This window comes from Cyprinus carpio, chromosome A2 (assembly GCF_018340385.1).
Source record: "Cyprinus carpio isolate SPL01 chromosome A2, ASM1834038v1, whole genome shotgun sequence".
NCBI classification, from domain to species: domain Eukaryota; kingdom Metazoa; phylum Chordata; class Actinopteri; order Cypriniformes; family Cyprinidae; genus Cyprinus; species Cyprinus carpio.
The window spans coordinates 26065309-26080545 of record NC_056573.1 but is presented as its reverse complement, the minus strand read 5'-3'; the positions used below and the strand labels follow the sequence as shown (position 1 = coordinate 26080545).

Sequence of the window (15237 nt, the reverse complement as noted above, 5' to 3'; positions counted from 1 at the left end):
AACGAATTAAATAAATATAAAAATAAATCAAAGAAGAAGAATAAAATTAGAAGAATAAAAATAAATGTTTAAAAAATACAGAAAATAATGCAGAAAGGAAAAAAGTAATAAAAATAAATTCAAGATTAAATTTTATTACAAATGAACGATATTTGTTTTTATCAAGTCATTTATTTCTTTATTTATTTTCCATTATTACATTTATTTCTTTAATTTATCTATATATTTTTTTTATTTTTAATTTCTTCAGGTTTGGTCCTCCATATGATGGGAGTGTGGAGGGTGAGGATGAATGTGATGAATGTGATGAAGATGTGATGTGATGTTCAGCACCTGGACATGACGCTGCTTCCACTGTCCACAGAGGAGTTGGACATGTCCAAACTGTACATTTTGTGCAGTTTGGGACGAGCTCGTTCGCTGGTTTTGGGAATATTCTGAGGCAAGTCGTCCAAGTCGTCCAAGTCGTCCAAGGTGGACTGACGGGAAAACAGCATGGTGGCTTCGGTGTATGCACTGACGGATGACATGAGCGGGAACATAATGCAATGAAAAAGATAACAAGAAAAATTTAGCAAAAAAAATGAGGTTGCAAAGTCTCCTGGTTCTCTGAGAAAAAAAAATCTTTAACTGTCATAAATGTCATGAGAATGATGTCAGAATGCAAAAAAATCATAATCATTTTTTTTTTTTTTAAATGTAGAAATATAATTTCTACAATTCTTGAGACTTTTTGTCAGATTCACCCTACAATAATATAAGTCAAAGAGGAAGACCTGGACATGCTGTCTCTGGAAGCGAAGGAATCCAGACTGTGGTCGACTCGTCTGCGGCGGTCTCTGTTTGAGCAGGAGTCCTCCTCACTGATCCGGTCCAGTCCAGATTCACGAGATCCATTCAGTTTCATCTGCTTCTGGTAGTACACATGGATGCTCTCTCGGGGGGGGGCGTTTCCCTGCAGGACAAAAAAAAATATGATATGGGATATTAATATTGTTGTTTAAACTTGTTACTTTATTTCACTTAATTTTATATATATATATATATTATATATATATATATATATACTATATATATATATATATGTGTGTGTGTGTGTGTGTGTGTGTGCAGAACCTTTTTGACTTCTCTGGTCAGCATGCAGCGCTCAATGCGCAGAACGGTGGAGATGTCGATGTATTCTCTGCAGACGGAGTTCAGCCACTTGGTGATGCTCTCAACGGTGGTCAGAAACAGCATCCAGGTGAACTTGATGATGTTGAAGACCCTCTTGATGATATTGTCTACAGGAAGTGGAAAGGTTAGTTTGGTTTGCCTGAAGTTGATATGAACAGGAAATGAACGCGCTCCATGAACACACCTGGTCCATCCGCTTTGTCTTCCTCTGAACTCTGACGGTCTTCTTCATCGATCTCTATCGCCACATGATCTACACACAGGACGTTGCTTGTCCATTAGACCAACAGTTCTTCAATTCAATTTTCTGTCAAAGCCCGTTTAGGCTTTTTATATCACAATTCTGACTTGCAATTGCGAGTTTATATCTCGCAATTCTGCAGAATTCAGACATTTTTCTCACAATTCCAAGATTACATCTCTCACAATTCAGCCTTTTTTTCTTTACAAAATTCTGCTTTTATATCTTGCAATTCTGTTTATATCTCACAATTCTGAGAAATTCTTAGACATAAAATCAGAATTGCAAGATACAAAGTCGCTGTTATCTTTTTTTTTATTGTTGACAGAAACAAGCTTCCATAATTTTCAGATGTTAAAGACTGCCGTACCTTCTTTCTTGTCTTTTCTACGTCTGCGGCCGTATCGCTTCCAGAAATGACGCTTCCCTTTGCCTCTTTCATTCAGAGCTGCTTTAGAGTCAGCAATCCAGGTGCGGTACACAAACTACAGAGCATCAATATGAATTCATTTATTAATGCAATGTTTAAAAACAGTGTTGCACGTCGACGTCAACACATAAACATGTCACACATTCAGCCGTTTCAGGAAGCCAGTTGAAATTTAACTCATGATTCAAGTTTTTGTTTGTAACCCGAGAAGGCTGAATTTGACTGAAACTGGACAAACAAGCACAACCACCACAGAATACACAATGAATACAAACAACTGTTTTCCATACAAATTTTCCAAATCTTTGATAGCCATTTGCATTTTTGAGTTGTATACACATGTATATTGAGGTTTATCTATTCAGTTATTGGACTGAGTTGTTTGAATCCAGGTTACACAAGAAAACCGAAAGACAGTAAATGGTTTTTGCTCCACTAATATCAGAATGATTCGCACTCAGTATAAAATGGGTTTAAGGTTTTTTTTTTTTTTGTGGTCACTTCTCAAATGCAGTGGAGCAAATCACATCATTTACAAGCAAATAAAAAACCTTTAAAGTAAATAAACAGAAAACACACAATGAAATGACTTAAAATAAAAGTACTGTCCCTCAAAAAAAAAAAAAAAAACACCACATGAAACAATGAACAACACCTCAAAATCGTTTCCATTCCATGCATCCTTGAAGGAGTTATATTTTACCATTTCATATTTTTTTAAATATCACAATTGGAGCAACATGGAATGGAAATCTTAACAATAAAACACCATCAACAAACACAGAGATGGAAACACAGATGACACGTTCTCCGCGGTGGTACCTTGGCCGCCCTGATTAAATACTGCAGAACAGTTTTGGGCAGTTTAATGACTGATCTGGGTAAAGCCACGAGGGCCGAAGCAAACTTTCTGATCGCTCGCTGAGAGGAGAAAAACCAGGAGAAAGTCACAGCATCAGTGTCCTGAAGCCCTTCGAACAGTTACAGCACGATACAACACAACACATGAACAAAAACAGATGGATAAACCAACGCTACAGATGCGCTGGGAATTTTCTGGGAAACAACATTGTGAACTGTTGGAATTATTTTAAGAGGAGAAGATGCACAAATGAAGGATGTTGACATTTGATTGGTTTTTGACCAAAGTTGTAAATAACGAGAAAGTAAGTCTTTCTACTTCAAAATTTCACATTTATGTCAATGTGTTACTGGCAATTTCTTTGTTTACTAGCAATTTCTGAGTGAAAATTGTTTCTACACCATTTTTTTTCCTCCAGTGTAGGAAAGAAAAATCACAAATGAGACGGCAATGAGATTAAGTGGAGACTTTGGTCTCTCTTTTCTTTCATTTTGTAGCTCTATGCTCTTACTGATGACAACTATTGACTCTATTTGTGTTTATTTTTACTTTTAATTTTAGGCCTCATCTGTGACAATGCCAATTTTTCAATCAAGTTCTGTCCTACAGTTTTTTCCCAACTGAATTTTCTTTTTCGCTTTGAAGTAAGATGGTGTTTGTAAACATTGTTTCATCTTTACTACATCAGGGCAACATCTGAGCAATCACAATTTCCTCTAGGAGAGACTTCTTAACCTTCTTATAAAACCTACAGTATCACATTTAATAGGCCAAAGTAATGTAAAATAGTTGCTAAAAACAAAAAAAACCCTCACACAATTTACTCCATGCGTATGCGTACAAACGTACAAACTTCAGCTCGAGCTACACATGTCTTTTGCTGTCAAATCTTTACTGATTTTTATAAAGTAAACATAAGAATAACTTTGATATTGTTATTAATATTTCAAGTTAGACGCTTTAAAATTTACTTGATCTTCAAAAAAAATCAAGTTCAAATGTGAATTTCAAATCTGATCATCAGGCTTTTGAGGAACATTTATTTGTTCAATTCTCAATCATCACTGAATTGCTACATAGATTTTTTGATCATAAAGCATTTAAATATCAACTGATATTTATATAATTTTAAATAAGTAGTCTGTTATAAAGATCTCGTTAATTTACAAGCACCAGAATTTCATACTTTTTGCTTTTTGTCCATATAAATTAGATTAGATTAGATTCGATTAGATTAGATTCAACTTTATTGTCATTGCACATGTAAGGCACAAGGCAACGAAATGCAGTTAGCATCTAACCAGAAGTGCAATAAGCAGTAAATACAGAGTATACAGTGTCTACAGTGTCTACATACAAATATCAGCATTTGCATCAAATTACATATTTTTTCGATCCATATTCTCACTATATCATACTGTAAAAGCCTGATGTATCAAAAACAGAAAACACATATGCAAACTTGTGAAGTTAGAAGCTTAAACAAGTTTGATTTCAGAAGTTCAATCCGACCAGCAGCGGTTCACTCACCAGGAAGGCTGATCTCTTGGGCTGTTCTTCATCTTTTTTGTCCTCCTCTTCCTCCTCCTCTTCACTGTCAGTTTCAAACAGGTAATAATCACCACTTCTAACCACTGAGAGAGGAACAGAGGAGAGCGTTTAGCAAGAACAAGCACATAAAATCAGAACAAGAGAATCACACGTTTTTGATTATTCATATATATATATATATATATATATATATATATATATATATATATATATATATATATATATATATATATATATATAAAATGAAGGTTGAAAATGTTTTGAAAGATTTTCATAGCTATACAGCACTTGAGAAAATCCCAATGAATCTTGTGACCAAACTTACCTGAATCTCTAAATCTAAAAAAACATACAAACTAAGTTCATAAGGCATAACAGATTAGTATGAGTCATAAACATTTCTAAACAAACAATAAAACTATAGAAGATTAAACCTTTCATATTGCATTTTATGCTTTTTTTATACTACAGTATTTCAATAAAACAGCAATTATCAAACAACGAAAACAACAAAATCCATTTTGTAAAATAAACTAGAAAAAACTAGATCCATTTTGTATCTCTAGTTGTGTTAGTTTGTTATCTGACAGCTCAGAAACACCTCTGTGTCTGCAGTTTCACAATCGCATGGCAAAACAGGATTTGGAGAAGGAAACTGCCTTGTGTCCTTGAACAGAAGAGCCGCAATGGAGGGGGAGGACAGGGAGGATGCTGGGAAAACATTTCAACACTTTATTTGAGGGCCTGAGATTTACAAAACCAAATTATGGCCCTAAAAATCTCCAAAACGATCACATTTTCTATAGTGATTAGTGTCTCTCATTTAAAAAAAAAAAATACCTACAATGGTGATGCCATGGTTTTCAGACATGGTGCCACAGTAATACCACGGCTTTTTGGAAAGGACCATGATAATAATACTATGGTATTCTTTACAACACATGTAAATACCTTAGTATATGAATATGGGGTTACACTTTATTTTAAGGTGTCTTTGTTACAGTGTAATTATACATATATGACCCTGGAGCACAAAAGCAGTCTTAAGTCTCTGGGGTATATTTGTAGCAATAGCCAAAAATACATTGTATGGGTCAACATGATTGATTTTTTTTAATGCTGAAAATCATTAGGATATAAAGTAAAGATCATGTTCCATGAAGATATTTTGTAAATTTCCTACTGTAAATATATTAAAACTTAATTTTTGATTAGTAATATGCATTGCTAAGAACTTAATTTGGACAACTTTAAAGATGATTTTCTCAATATTTAGATTTTTTTGAACCCTCAGATTCCAGATTTTCAAATAGTTGTATCTCGGCCAAATATCGTCCTTTTGTAACAATCATACATCAGTGGAAAGCTTATTTATTCAGCTTTCAGATGGTGTATAAATCTCAATTTCGAAAAATTGACCAATATGACCATAGGTCCAGGGTCATACATAAGTACTGAGTAATATTAATTAACTACATGTACTTACTATATGGTTAGGGTTAGGGTTTGGTTTAGGGTTACTTGCATGTCATTATGCACAATTAATTGTTATTATAATAGTAAGCACAGTACATGTAACGTGTAACAAGGACACCTTAAAATAAAGTGTTAACGAATATGGCAACCATATTCAATCATGTACCACGGTATTACTGACTGATACAATCACTGTACCATGGTAACACCACAGTATGTTTGTGTATGGCAGGTTTTCCTTAATAGTCAGTATTCTAATCACTATATAAAACAGATATTGATGTTTAAAGAAGGTTTACAGTGAAGTCAGATCTCATGTGCTTCAGTATCACGCTGATAACTGAGATCAAAGAAGACAAAGTAAATACCATCTCACTCATATCATAATCACACGCCGTAGAGCAAGGAGTTTGAGGGTATTTCTTTTGCTTTTTGATGCTTTTCTGTTGAGCACTTTCTTTGTTGAAGAGGAGATAGAGAGAGGGAGCATAAACTTCTGGTTTATAAAGTTATATCACCCACAAATGAACATTTACTAACCCTCTTGTCACTCAAACGATTCTTCCACTGGAACACTATGAAAGTTGACTTGGCAAAGTTTTGCAGCTTACAGAAGAACTATTTTGCCTTGTAATCTGCATATTATTCTGTTTATTCCGTTGTTCAAATGTTCGGGGTCGTAAGATGTTTTTAATGTCTGTGAAAGAAGTCTCTCTTGATTACTGAGGCTTCATTTATTTAAAAAAAAAAAAAAAAAAAGTGAAAAAATATATATATACATACATATATATATATATATATATATATACACACACATAGTAAAACAGCATAATATTGTGGAATATTATTACAATTGAAAATTTCTATTTGAATATAATTTAAAATATAATATAATTTTTGTTTTGTTTTTTTCCAGATCCTTTGATGAATAGAAAGTTCAAAGTAGCAGCATTTATTATTTATTTTGTAACATTATAAATGTCTTTACTGTCACTTTTGATAAATTTAATGCCTTTTTTCTGAATAAAAGTATGAATTTTGTAAATTTTAGTAAATTTTTTGTTTTTTTTGAAAAGTTTAAGAGCACCATGAACATTCTGCTAAATAACTCCTTAATACATTCCATTGAAGAAAAAAAAAATTGCATTTTCATTTATGGATGAATTACTCTTTTAAAACCAAAGCAGCTCAGATTGATTCTTATATTATATTATTATACGGTAAAAATCTCTCTCTTTTCCATGACAGTGTTTCTGGTGGATTTTAATAAAGCAGAGTGATTCTCTACTGTACGGCTCCGTTCACACGACAACAAACCAGAACCATCCAGACATTCACCTTTTCCTCCTGCAGCTGTATAGATCTATTTAAGGCATCAAATCAATGTCATTTTTAGAATATTCATTAATTTAGCTTTACACTTTAAAAGATCAAGGAAAATGTGATTCCTGATGAAATGCCTGCTTTGAAGTATCTACCACTGGTACCTAATAGTGTTTGTACATTCATAAGGCAGACGGCCTTAAATAGATGTAGAAAAGTCTGAGGTCTGGACGGTGTGGGAAGGTCTGACGGAGCCCAGGTGCAGTATGGGAAACCTCTGACTTCTGGTCAAGGACACAAGGATCAGTGAAATCAGAGGAAGATGTGAGGAACCTACTGGACGCATGGTCAACCCAAGGCCTCCACCACTGCTTTTTTTGCACCTTGTTTTTCTTTCTCTCTGCAAATGAAATGTCAGAGCGTTAATGAAAGCACGTCAGAGGTGACGGTGAAATTGGAAATGAAACCTTTTCCTGGTTGCTTTATGGAAATAATATGCAGTTAAAATAAATACTTACAATATAAGAGTACTAAACATGGCTTTTTACTGTTTGTTGTTAAAGTTCCTAAGAAAGGAAACTGTTTTATCACTACTACACTCTCCTACTGTCGTGATCTACATCATACCATCATCATCGTTGTTGTCGGGATGGATGAGTTTCTGCCCGTCTCCAGACTCCTGAGCCATGCTGAGCATCTTCTCCTTTCCTCTCTTGAACTTCTGCTGTCGCGTCTTAATACGATCCATCCTAAATGAATGCATTCAAGGTAGTGAGAGAAATCATTCACAGCACACATAATAATAATCAAATCAAATAAAACATGTACATTGTTGTAATATATGCAACTGTCTCAAAGTTTGGGATGTTTAAATGTAAAAAGATGTCTCTTCTGCTCACCAAGCCATCATTTATTTGATCATAAATACAGTAAGAACAGTAATAATGTGAAATATCATTCTGATTTAAAATAACTGTTTTCTAAGTGAATATATGTGATCAAAGCTGAATTTTCAGCATCGTTACTCCAGTCTTCAATGTCACATGATCTTCAGAAATCATTCTAATATTGCTGCTCAAGAAACATTTCTGATTATTATCAATGTTGAAAACACTTGTGCTGCTGAATCTTTTTTTTCAGGATTTTTTAATAAACAGAAAGCTCAAAAAACTGCATTTATTAGAAATTGAATGTTTTGTTACATTATAAATATTTTTACTGTCACTTTGAAACATTTTTTTTCATTATTGTTTGATGAATGTATTATTAATATGAAAGAAATATATGAGATTTGTGTTTTTAATTTACACTAAATACAAACACAAAGAAAGGATGTTTCTCACTGTCTCTTCAGCTGCTCCATGGATCTCTTCTCCTCCTCCAGACGAGCTCTCACAGCCTTCACAATGCTGGCCTGAAACAGCTCTGCTCCTCTAAAAGACAGACGGACAAAACTCAACTATACTGAACTGAGACACTCTACTACATGCTATAAATGACACATTTATGTTCTTAGTCCATACTTAAAAATCAAGTGTTCTTATATTTGAAATGTATGGAAGCTTGTTTCTGCTGTGGAATAAACATATAAAAAAGTTTTTTGCAAGTTTGCATTTTTTACCTCCAAATTCTTTGGTTAAATTTCTTAATTGTTACTTTTTTATTTTATTTATTTTTCTGAATTTTGAGTTTGATTCTTTTTTCTAAGAATTCTGCTTATATCTCACAACTCAGACTTCTCATTTCAGCACTTTGAGTTTATTTCTCGCAATTCTGATGTTTGTTTTTTTTAGTTTATAGTATCTTGTAATTCTGAATTTACATTCTGCAATTCTGACTTTATTTCTCAGAATTCTGGGAGAACATCTCGCAATTCCGACCTTTTTCCTCACAATTGAAAGGTTTTAATCTCCAAATTCTGAAATTTCTTCTCAGAATTATGAGGAAAAAATCTGAATTGTGAGATAAAAAGACATGTCAGAAATAAGTTTCCATAGAAATGTTCTTCAAACTGCAAATTGTTGAGTTGGAATTTTAATTTTGTGTTTGAATTCTGAGTAGTTTTGAGATTTTGAGCTTCAAAGTTTTTGCATTCCATTCGACTGTATAGATACAACTTTTTTGTTTATTTAAATAAAAAGTCCCAAAATGTACAGAACATTAAAAAAAATCTATCACATAATATAAATAAGTTGTCACAGAATAAGAATGTGAATAACTCGATTTTGACAAAAATGTCAGATAGAACCTTATAAATCCAAGGGGACGAAATATAAAATTATCCCTAAAAGTAAACATGAAATCAATCTGTGTAAACGTATGTAAACATGTGGTACCGAGATGCGAGAATCTGTCCAGCGCGGATGTCTGCGACCACATGCAGGAAGTAGTAGCTCATGAAAACACGTCTCTGCAGCAGGAGGAACGTGAAGCAGATGCTGTCCCAGATGATACCGGCCTCGTCCTTCGGCACTTCACATCCCTAGAGACACGCCTGAAGACACAAAATATAAAGCCATCAGAGATGGGAATTTTATAGTTTTAAATTGAAATATATTTGTAATAAACAGTTTGTGAACACCACTTCGGGTTCATCGCAATGCAAGACCTGTTTTTTTTTGTGAAAGACAGATTCTATGGTGTTTTTGAAAGCAAAACTTTTTTTTCAGCTCACAATATGTTTAATTTATATACCATAACAAAGATTAGAAACCAGAATGTTGTCCAAATGCAACCCTTCTTTACCTTCAAGAGCTTTGTATTCTTTTATGGTGCAGGCAAGACTGAGCAGCTGAACCAACCAGCAGCTATTCTTCACCAGATGCTTGATATAACCACACGCCAAAATCTGTGAATAAATGAAGAAAAACTGCATGTTATTTACTCAACTTTTACTTCATTGCTTCACTCATTTTCTCTGCTTATGCATTTATTAGCCCCTTCTACAGATTAAAATAATTAATCATGATTAATCTTAACAGTCTGTTAACAGAATAAATCCTAAAAACTTCATTCGCTGCAATTTGCCTCCAAATATGTTTCTTGCTTTCAAAATTTTAAAGAATTTAATTCCCATTTTAACAAAATAAAATAGACATTTCATTGATGTAATTTTGTTTATTAAATACCAAATAATATGTAACAAAGATGCTTCATTGATGTCATGTTTTTATTTTATTCGACTTTACCAAAACACTACTTTCATATGATAATTAAATGCTACTGTACATGTAGAGTATGTCAAATAATTAATCACGATTTTTGGTAGCTGACGTGATTAATATTAAATATTTTATTTTTCCTCCAAAAATGCTTATTGCTTTGAAAATCTAGCGCAGTCAACTTTAAAGCACAATTCATATTTCAACAAAAGAAAATAATATATAATATGTAAAAAAGTTTCACTGTACTTTTTTTTATTTACCGATATTAAATATGCATATGATCATTAGATGCTAAATGTAGAGTATATACTGTTAAATAAATAAAATTGTCATTTAAAATAAAATAAATTAATAAAATATGCTGACTTTGGATGTTCTGATTGTTTATCTACACAATAAATAAATAACTGAAAACTGCAACTGTATGCATTTCTTTAAGGGACAAGACACTCACAGCAAACACGTTCTTCATTGTGATGACGAAAACATTGTAAGCTATGAGGAAATCCCAGTAACGGAGGAGCTTCTTGATTGGCTTGAGCAAGAGATCGCCACCGAAGAGCAGAAAGTAAAAACACGCCACCAGGTAACCCATGCAGAAGATGCTGATCCGAGTCGTGCCCGTGATGAAGATGATGGTCAGGACGAACCAGAACAGGTAGCTGAACATGATCACCTTCAGCATGTCCAGGTATGACCTGAGAGAAGGAAATAACATTAACATGAGAGCAACCTTTGACAGCTGTCTCATTATCTCTCCAAACGGGATGCACTGACACTACATTTCTCAGCTGATACCGATTATTCAGAATGATATCTGCCAATACAGACATTGATGACAATAGTTTAGCCTCTCCCAACTAATGCTGTTAATTACAGGTACAGGGAGCCCTCTCGTTTGGTTATAACAAAACTATTATATTCAATGCCGTTTATTTTATGATTACAATAATCACACTCAAATAAAAACTCTTGTCTACAACTCAATTGCACATAATGTAGTTTTGTCATCATAACAGATTTATTCCAACATACATTTATAACTTACAGTAAATAATCTCCCTCTAGTGTTTTATATATATATATATAGCTAATTAATGATCTGTGAACACTGGATAACTTTCCTGAGGTAAATGCATCGTTAAGGGACATATTGTTCCCAAGCTGTTTAATTGATGTCTTTCGGTTGAAAGGCTGATTGAGTGACTACTGTACATGAGATGTGATACATTTCAGTAAGTTGTACTTCATCATTCAACATACCTTCTGATGTTCATTCATGTTTATTTTGTGCTATAACTTGTAGCTATTAAAGTGGAAGAGACTCACGCTCAGCACTGCTACAGGGATTTGTCACGCCACATTTAAGAGTGTCAAAATTACATTTTGTGCTAAAGTGTGCAGGACTTGAAAGCTGAGACTTTGTTGAAACTCTTTGCGATTATTGGATGGAAGACCCATTACAAATAATGTTTGGTGATGGAAAACCGTGGACATGGCAACCCTGGGTTGAACCAAAGTTGATTCATAGGGTCAAATTGAACTATTAGTGCTTTAACTTGGACAGCCAAAATATAAAAATAAAAAAATGTAAAACAAAATAAAATGTTGTGATGAGTTCATAAACTAGCAGAGGGAAAAAAGTATTTTTACCCAGTTCATTTACCGGTACTAAAACAATATTTCATATGATAATTATATGACAAATGTAGAGCAAATAAAACAGCTTTAAATGTAATGTATAATTCTAAGATAATGTGTTGATTGTGGCAGTCCAAGTAATTTTTCTGAATTATGGCTGAAAATAAAAAATATAATCAAACATAAATAAACAATCTGAGTTCATTAAAAAACTAGCAGAGGAGAAAGTATTTTAACAGTAAAAATTAAACTGTTCATTCACTGTTACTAAAACATTATTTTATATGATGATTAATACGACAAATGTAGAGCATATAAAATAAAGGCTTTAAATAAATATAAATTTAAACATAAAAATATAAATATAAAATAATGTAAAGTATTTATGTTTAATATTATTAATTAATAGTATTAATATTAAAGTATTTATTGGCATTATAAAAGTTAAATAAAAAAATAGTTAAATAAAGAAGATAGTAGAGAAGAAACAATTTTAACAGTGAAAAAAATTACACAACAGAAGTATGCAAATGGAAATGCAGCCATCATGTATTTAAATGTTCTGCTTCTTTTCCTATATAGTATCAGACATCCTGACAGTCATAATTATAACGAGCGGATCGATACTCGGAGCGATTCCTTCACATGTATATGGACGCTCATTTTCTTGCACGCTAAAAGCTCGCACATGCTTTGAAATGCACTTTAGACCCGCCACTTCAAAGGTTAAAGAACATCCTCCGGGCTTCACGGCTGTTTGTAGACACTGGACGCTGTGTTTAATCACAGGCCTGTGCTAAGTGCTCTGATGAAAAGCTGAGATGTTGTGATATGGACCTGCACTGATGGACCACAACAAGCAGCAGCTTCCTCCCCTAAAATCAATCACCTTGTACAAAAAAGATCAGTCTATACTTAAAAGCTACTTATTGGGTTAGAGCTCAGACAGAGAGAGAAAGAGAGCGTGTGATGGTTCCTTATGGATTTTTCCCTTCTTTCTGCAATATGATCCATGGAAATTCTTGGAGAATGAGGGAGAAAGAGGATCACGAACAGTTGAGTGACTGACATTCAAAGACCTGAATAAACTGCTCCTCAGCCTCAGTCATCAGAAAATACAGAGGCGTTCACACTGACAGCAGCAGGCAGCGACAAAACAACCAGAAGAGGGGCTTTTTCAAAGAGACTGAAATGTGAGACTGATGTTTCATAAGACATTTCAGAAAAAATATTGACATATTTACTTGTTTATTTGATTTTATTTCATTTGTATCATTGTATCATTTCTAAATTTGTCATTACTTGATTATTAATCTGAATTTTTTTTTGCCAAGTTGCATCTGATCAGTCTCATTGAAATATCTGAAATTTATTTATTTACTTACTTGCTTGATTTATTTATCCTTTATTTATATTTTATTCTGTCTGAAGGAGAAACATGTTTTTTTTTACATATTTACTTGTTTATTTGATTTATTTATACTTTCTCTGTCTGAAAGAGAAAATTTAAATTTTCTAAGTTGCATTTGATTATTCCAATTAAAACAATATCTGAAAAAATAGTTATTTACTTGTTTACATACTGTACTTACTGTACATATGTACTGGATTTATTTGTCCTTTATTCTTTTTTTTCTGTCTGAAAGAGGAAATTTGTCAAGTTGAACCTATTTATTCGGTAAACAACAGCTAGCCTAAAAAAAAAAAAAAAAAAAAATATTAAATAATAATTATTATTGTTGTTGCTGTATTATTATATTATACAACTTCTGTAATCTAATCTATTTTAATCTAACTGGCTTTGAGTTGAGACTCGCTTCAAGCTTCCCCAGTGCTCCACTGAAACATTATTAATCAATTGCAGTTTTTCCACAAGTTTTAACCTGCTTAAAATCTGCAGTTCTCTGATGGCATATTAGTGTTTAAGCATGAAGCTGTGTGTGTCGTGTATACCTGCAGTGAATGAAGTCTGGTACAGGGTTGTGAACGCTGAAGGATGCTGCGTCCAGGTCTCGGCAGATCTCCACGTTATCTCCCGCCATCAGACGAACGGCCGCTTTGTTTTCATCTTCAAACACCTGCCTCTGCAGCGACGCACACAGCAGCAGCATGAAATCATCTACATCAGACAAACAGAGCAGCAGAGGAGAGAGGAAACCAAATTAAAGGTCAACGTGGAGGACAAAGAGGCTGGTGGAATTTTTGCATGTATACTGACCACTGATGGCAGTCACTCACCGTTGGATACATACGCAAAAAAACTACTGGAAGGCTTCACACTACTATTTTTCTCAAAAAAAAAATAAAAAATAAAAAAAAAAAAAATAAATAAATAAATAAAATAAAATAAAATGCTTTCAATTTAATTAATAACTCCTAAGATAATGTGTTGACTTCTACAGTGCAACATGTTTTCTGCATTATGGCTAAAAATAAAATAGAACTAAAATAAAACAATGTAAACGATAATAAATACAATACTGTTATAATATATAAATAAGAATTTTAATTGACTGCCGTTTCATGTTCACATGTCCTGCTGAGCAGAACAACCTCTAATGTTAAAATGAAACACATATAAGCAATGCTGAATATTTCTGAGGGAAGAACTCACAGACGAGGAACATGGAGTTGGGCTGAGTGTGGAAATCAGGAAGGAAAAGCCATTTAACGATGTCAGAATCCATCATGGATTCGGAAAACCTCCAGGGATAATCTAGAAAGACAAGTTTAGAGAAATAAACATTCGAGATCACTGGAAAATGCAACACTCATACAAACATACAGACGTTATGATATCACAGAAGTCGATCCAGTGCTGCACTAAGTGTCCTTGCATGTCAGTCGCTCCACAGATGTTTCAATCAGAATGTTCACTACTATTTTTCAACTTCACATGTGCTTCACATGATCTGTTTCTGCACAGTGATGTCACACATATCCAAGTCTTGTATGTGTATTTGCATGCTTTGTAAATAACTATACTTTTTACTTTTACAATTTTATTTTGACCTGAAAAGTGTAGTTTAGTAAAAGTTTAGTCGAGCTGATCAACAATATGGTTCTGTAAGCAAGCATATAATTTAAACAAAACAACCCATAAAAAATAGCATGTACAAATATTTTAAGACCTTTTATAAACACAAAACACAGCCATGGAAGCCAGCAAATGAACTGGGTCAGAGATCGCTAATTCTACTCGACCCAAAAAGCCTCAGCATCCAAATAAAAAGCTCTGTGTCCAGAGGCATATTAAAACGTGGATAAATTAACTCATCAGCTTGCAGTGTAAGACTCATCACCTTCTGTTGTCACTCATGGTTCGTTCATGTTGCATATCCTCAACCTGGCAACCCGAGTGAGCGTCGGCTCT

General features: G+C 33.5%; 1 protein-coding gene across 1 annotated transcript in view; it reads right to left on the bottom strand.

Annotated features, from left to right (window-relative positions):
• The window catches only part of LOC109108950 (piezo-type mechanosensitive ion channel component 2), a 93141-nt gene that overhangs the window by 17763 nt on the left and 60141 nt on the right, over positions 1-15237 (bottom strand). The window contains 15 exon segments of the mRNA XM_042712750.1: positions 334-516; positions 777-955; positions 1117-1283; positions 1361-1429; positions 1788-1902; positions 2670-2768; positions 4240-4343; positions 7397-7459; positions 7687-7808; positions 8403-8492; positions 9396-9541; positions 9773-9907; positions 10678-10921; positions 13818-13983; positions 14479-14580. Of these exon segments, the coding sequence (XP_042568684.1) occupies positions 334-516; positions 777-955; positions 1117-1283; positions 1361-1429; positions 1788-1902; positions 2670-2768; positions 4240-4343; positions 7397-7459; positions 7687-7808; positions 8403-8492; positions 9396-9541; positions 9773-9907; positions 10678-10921; positions 13818-13983; positions 14479-14580 (1984 nt within the window).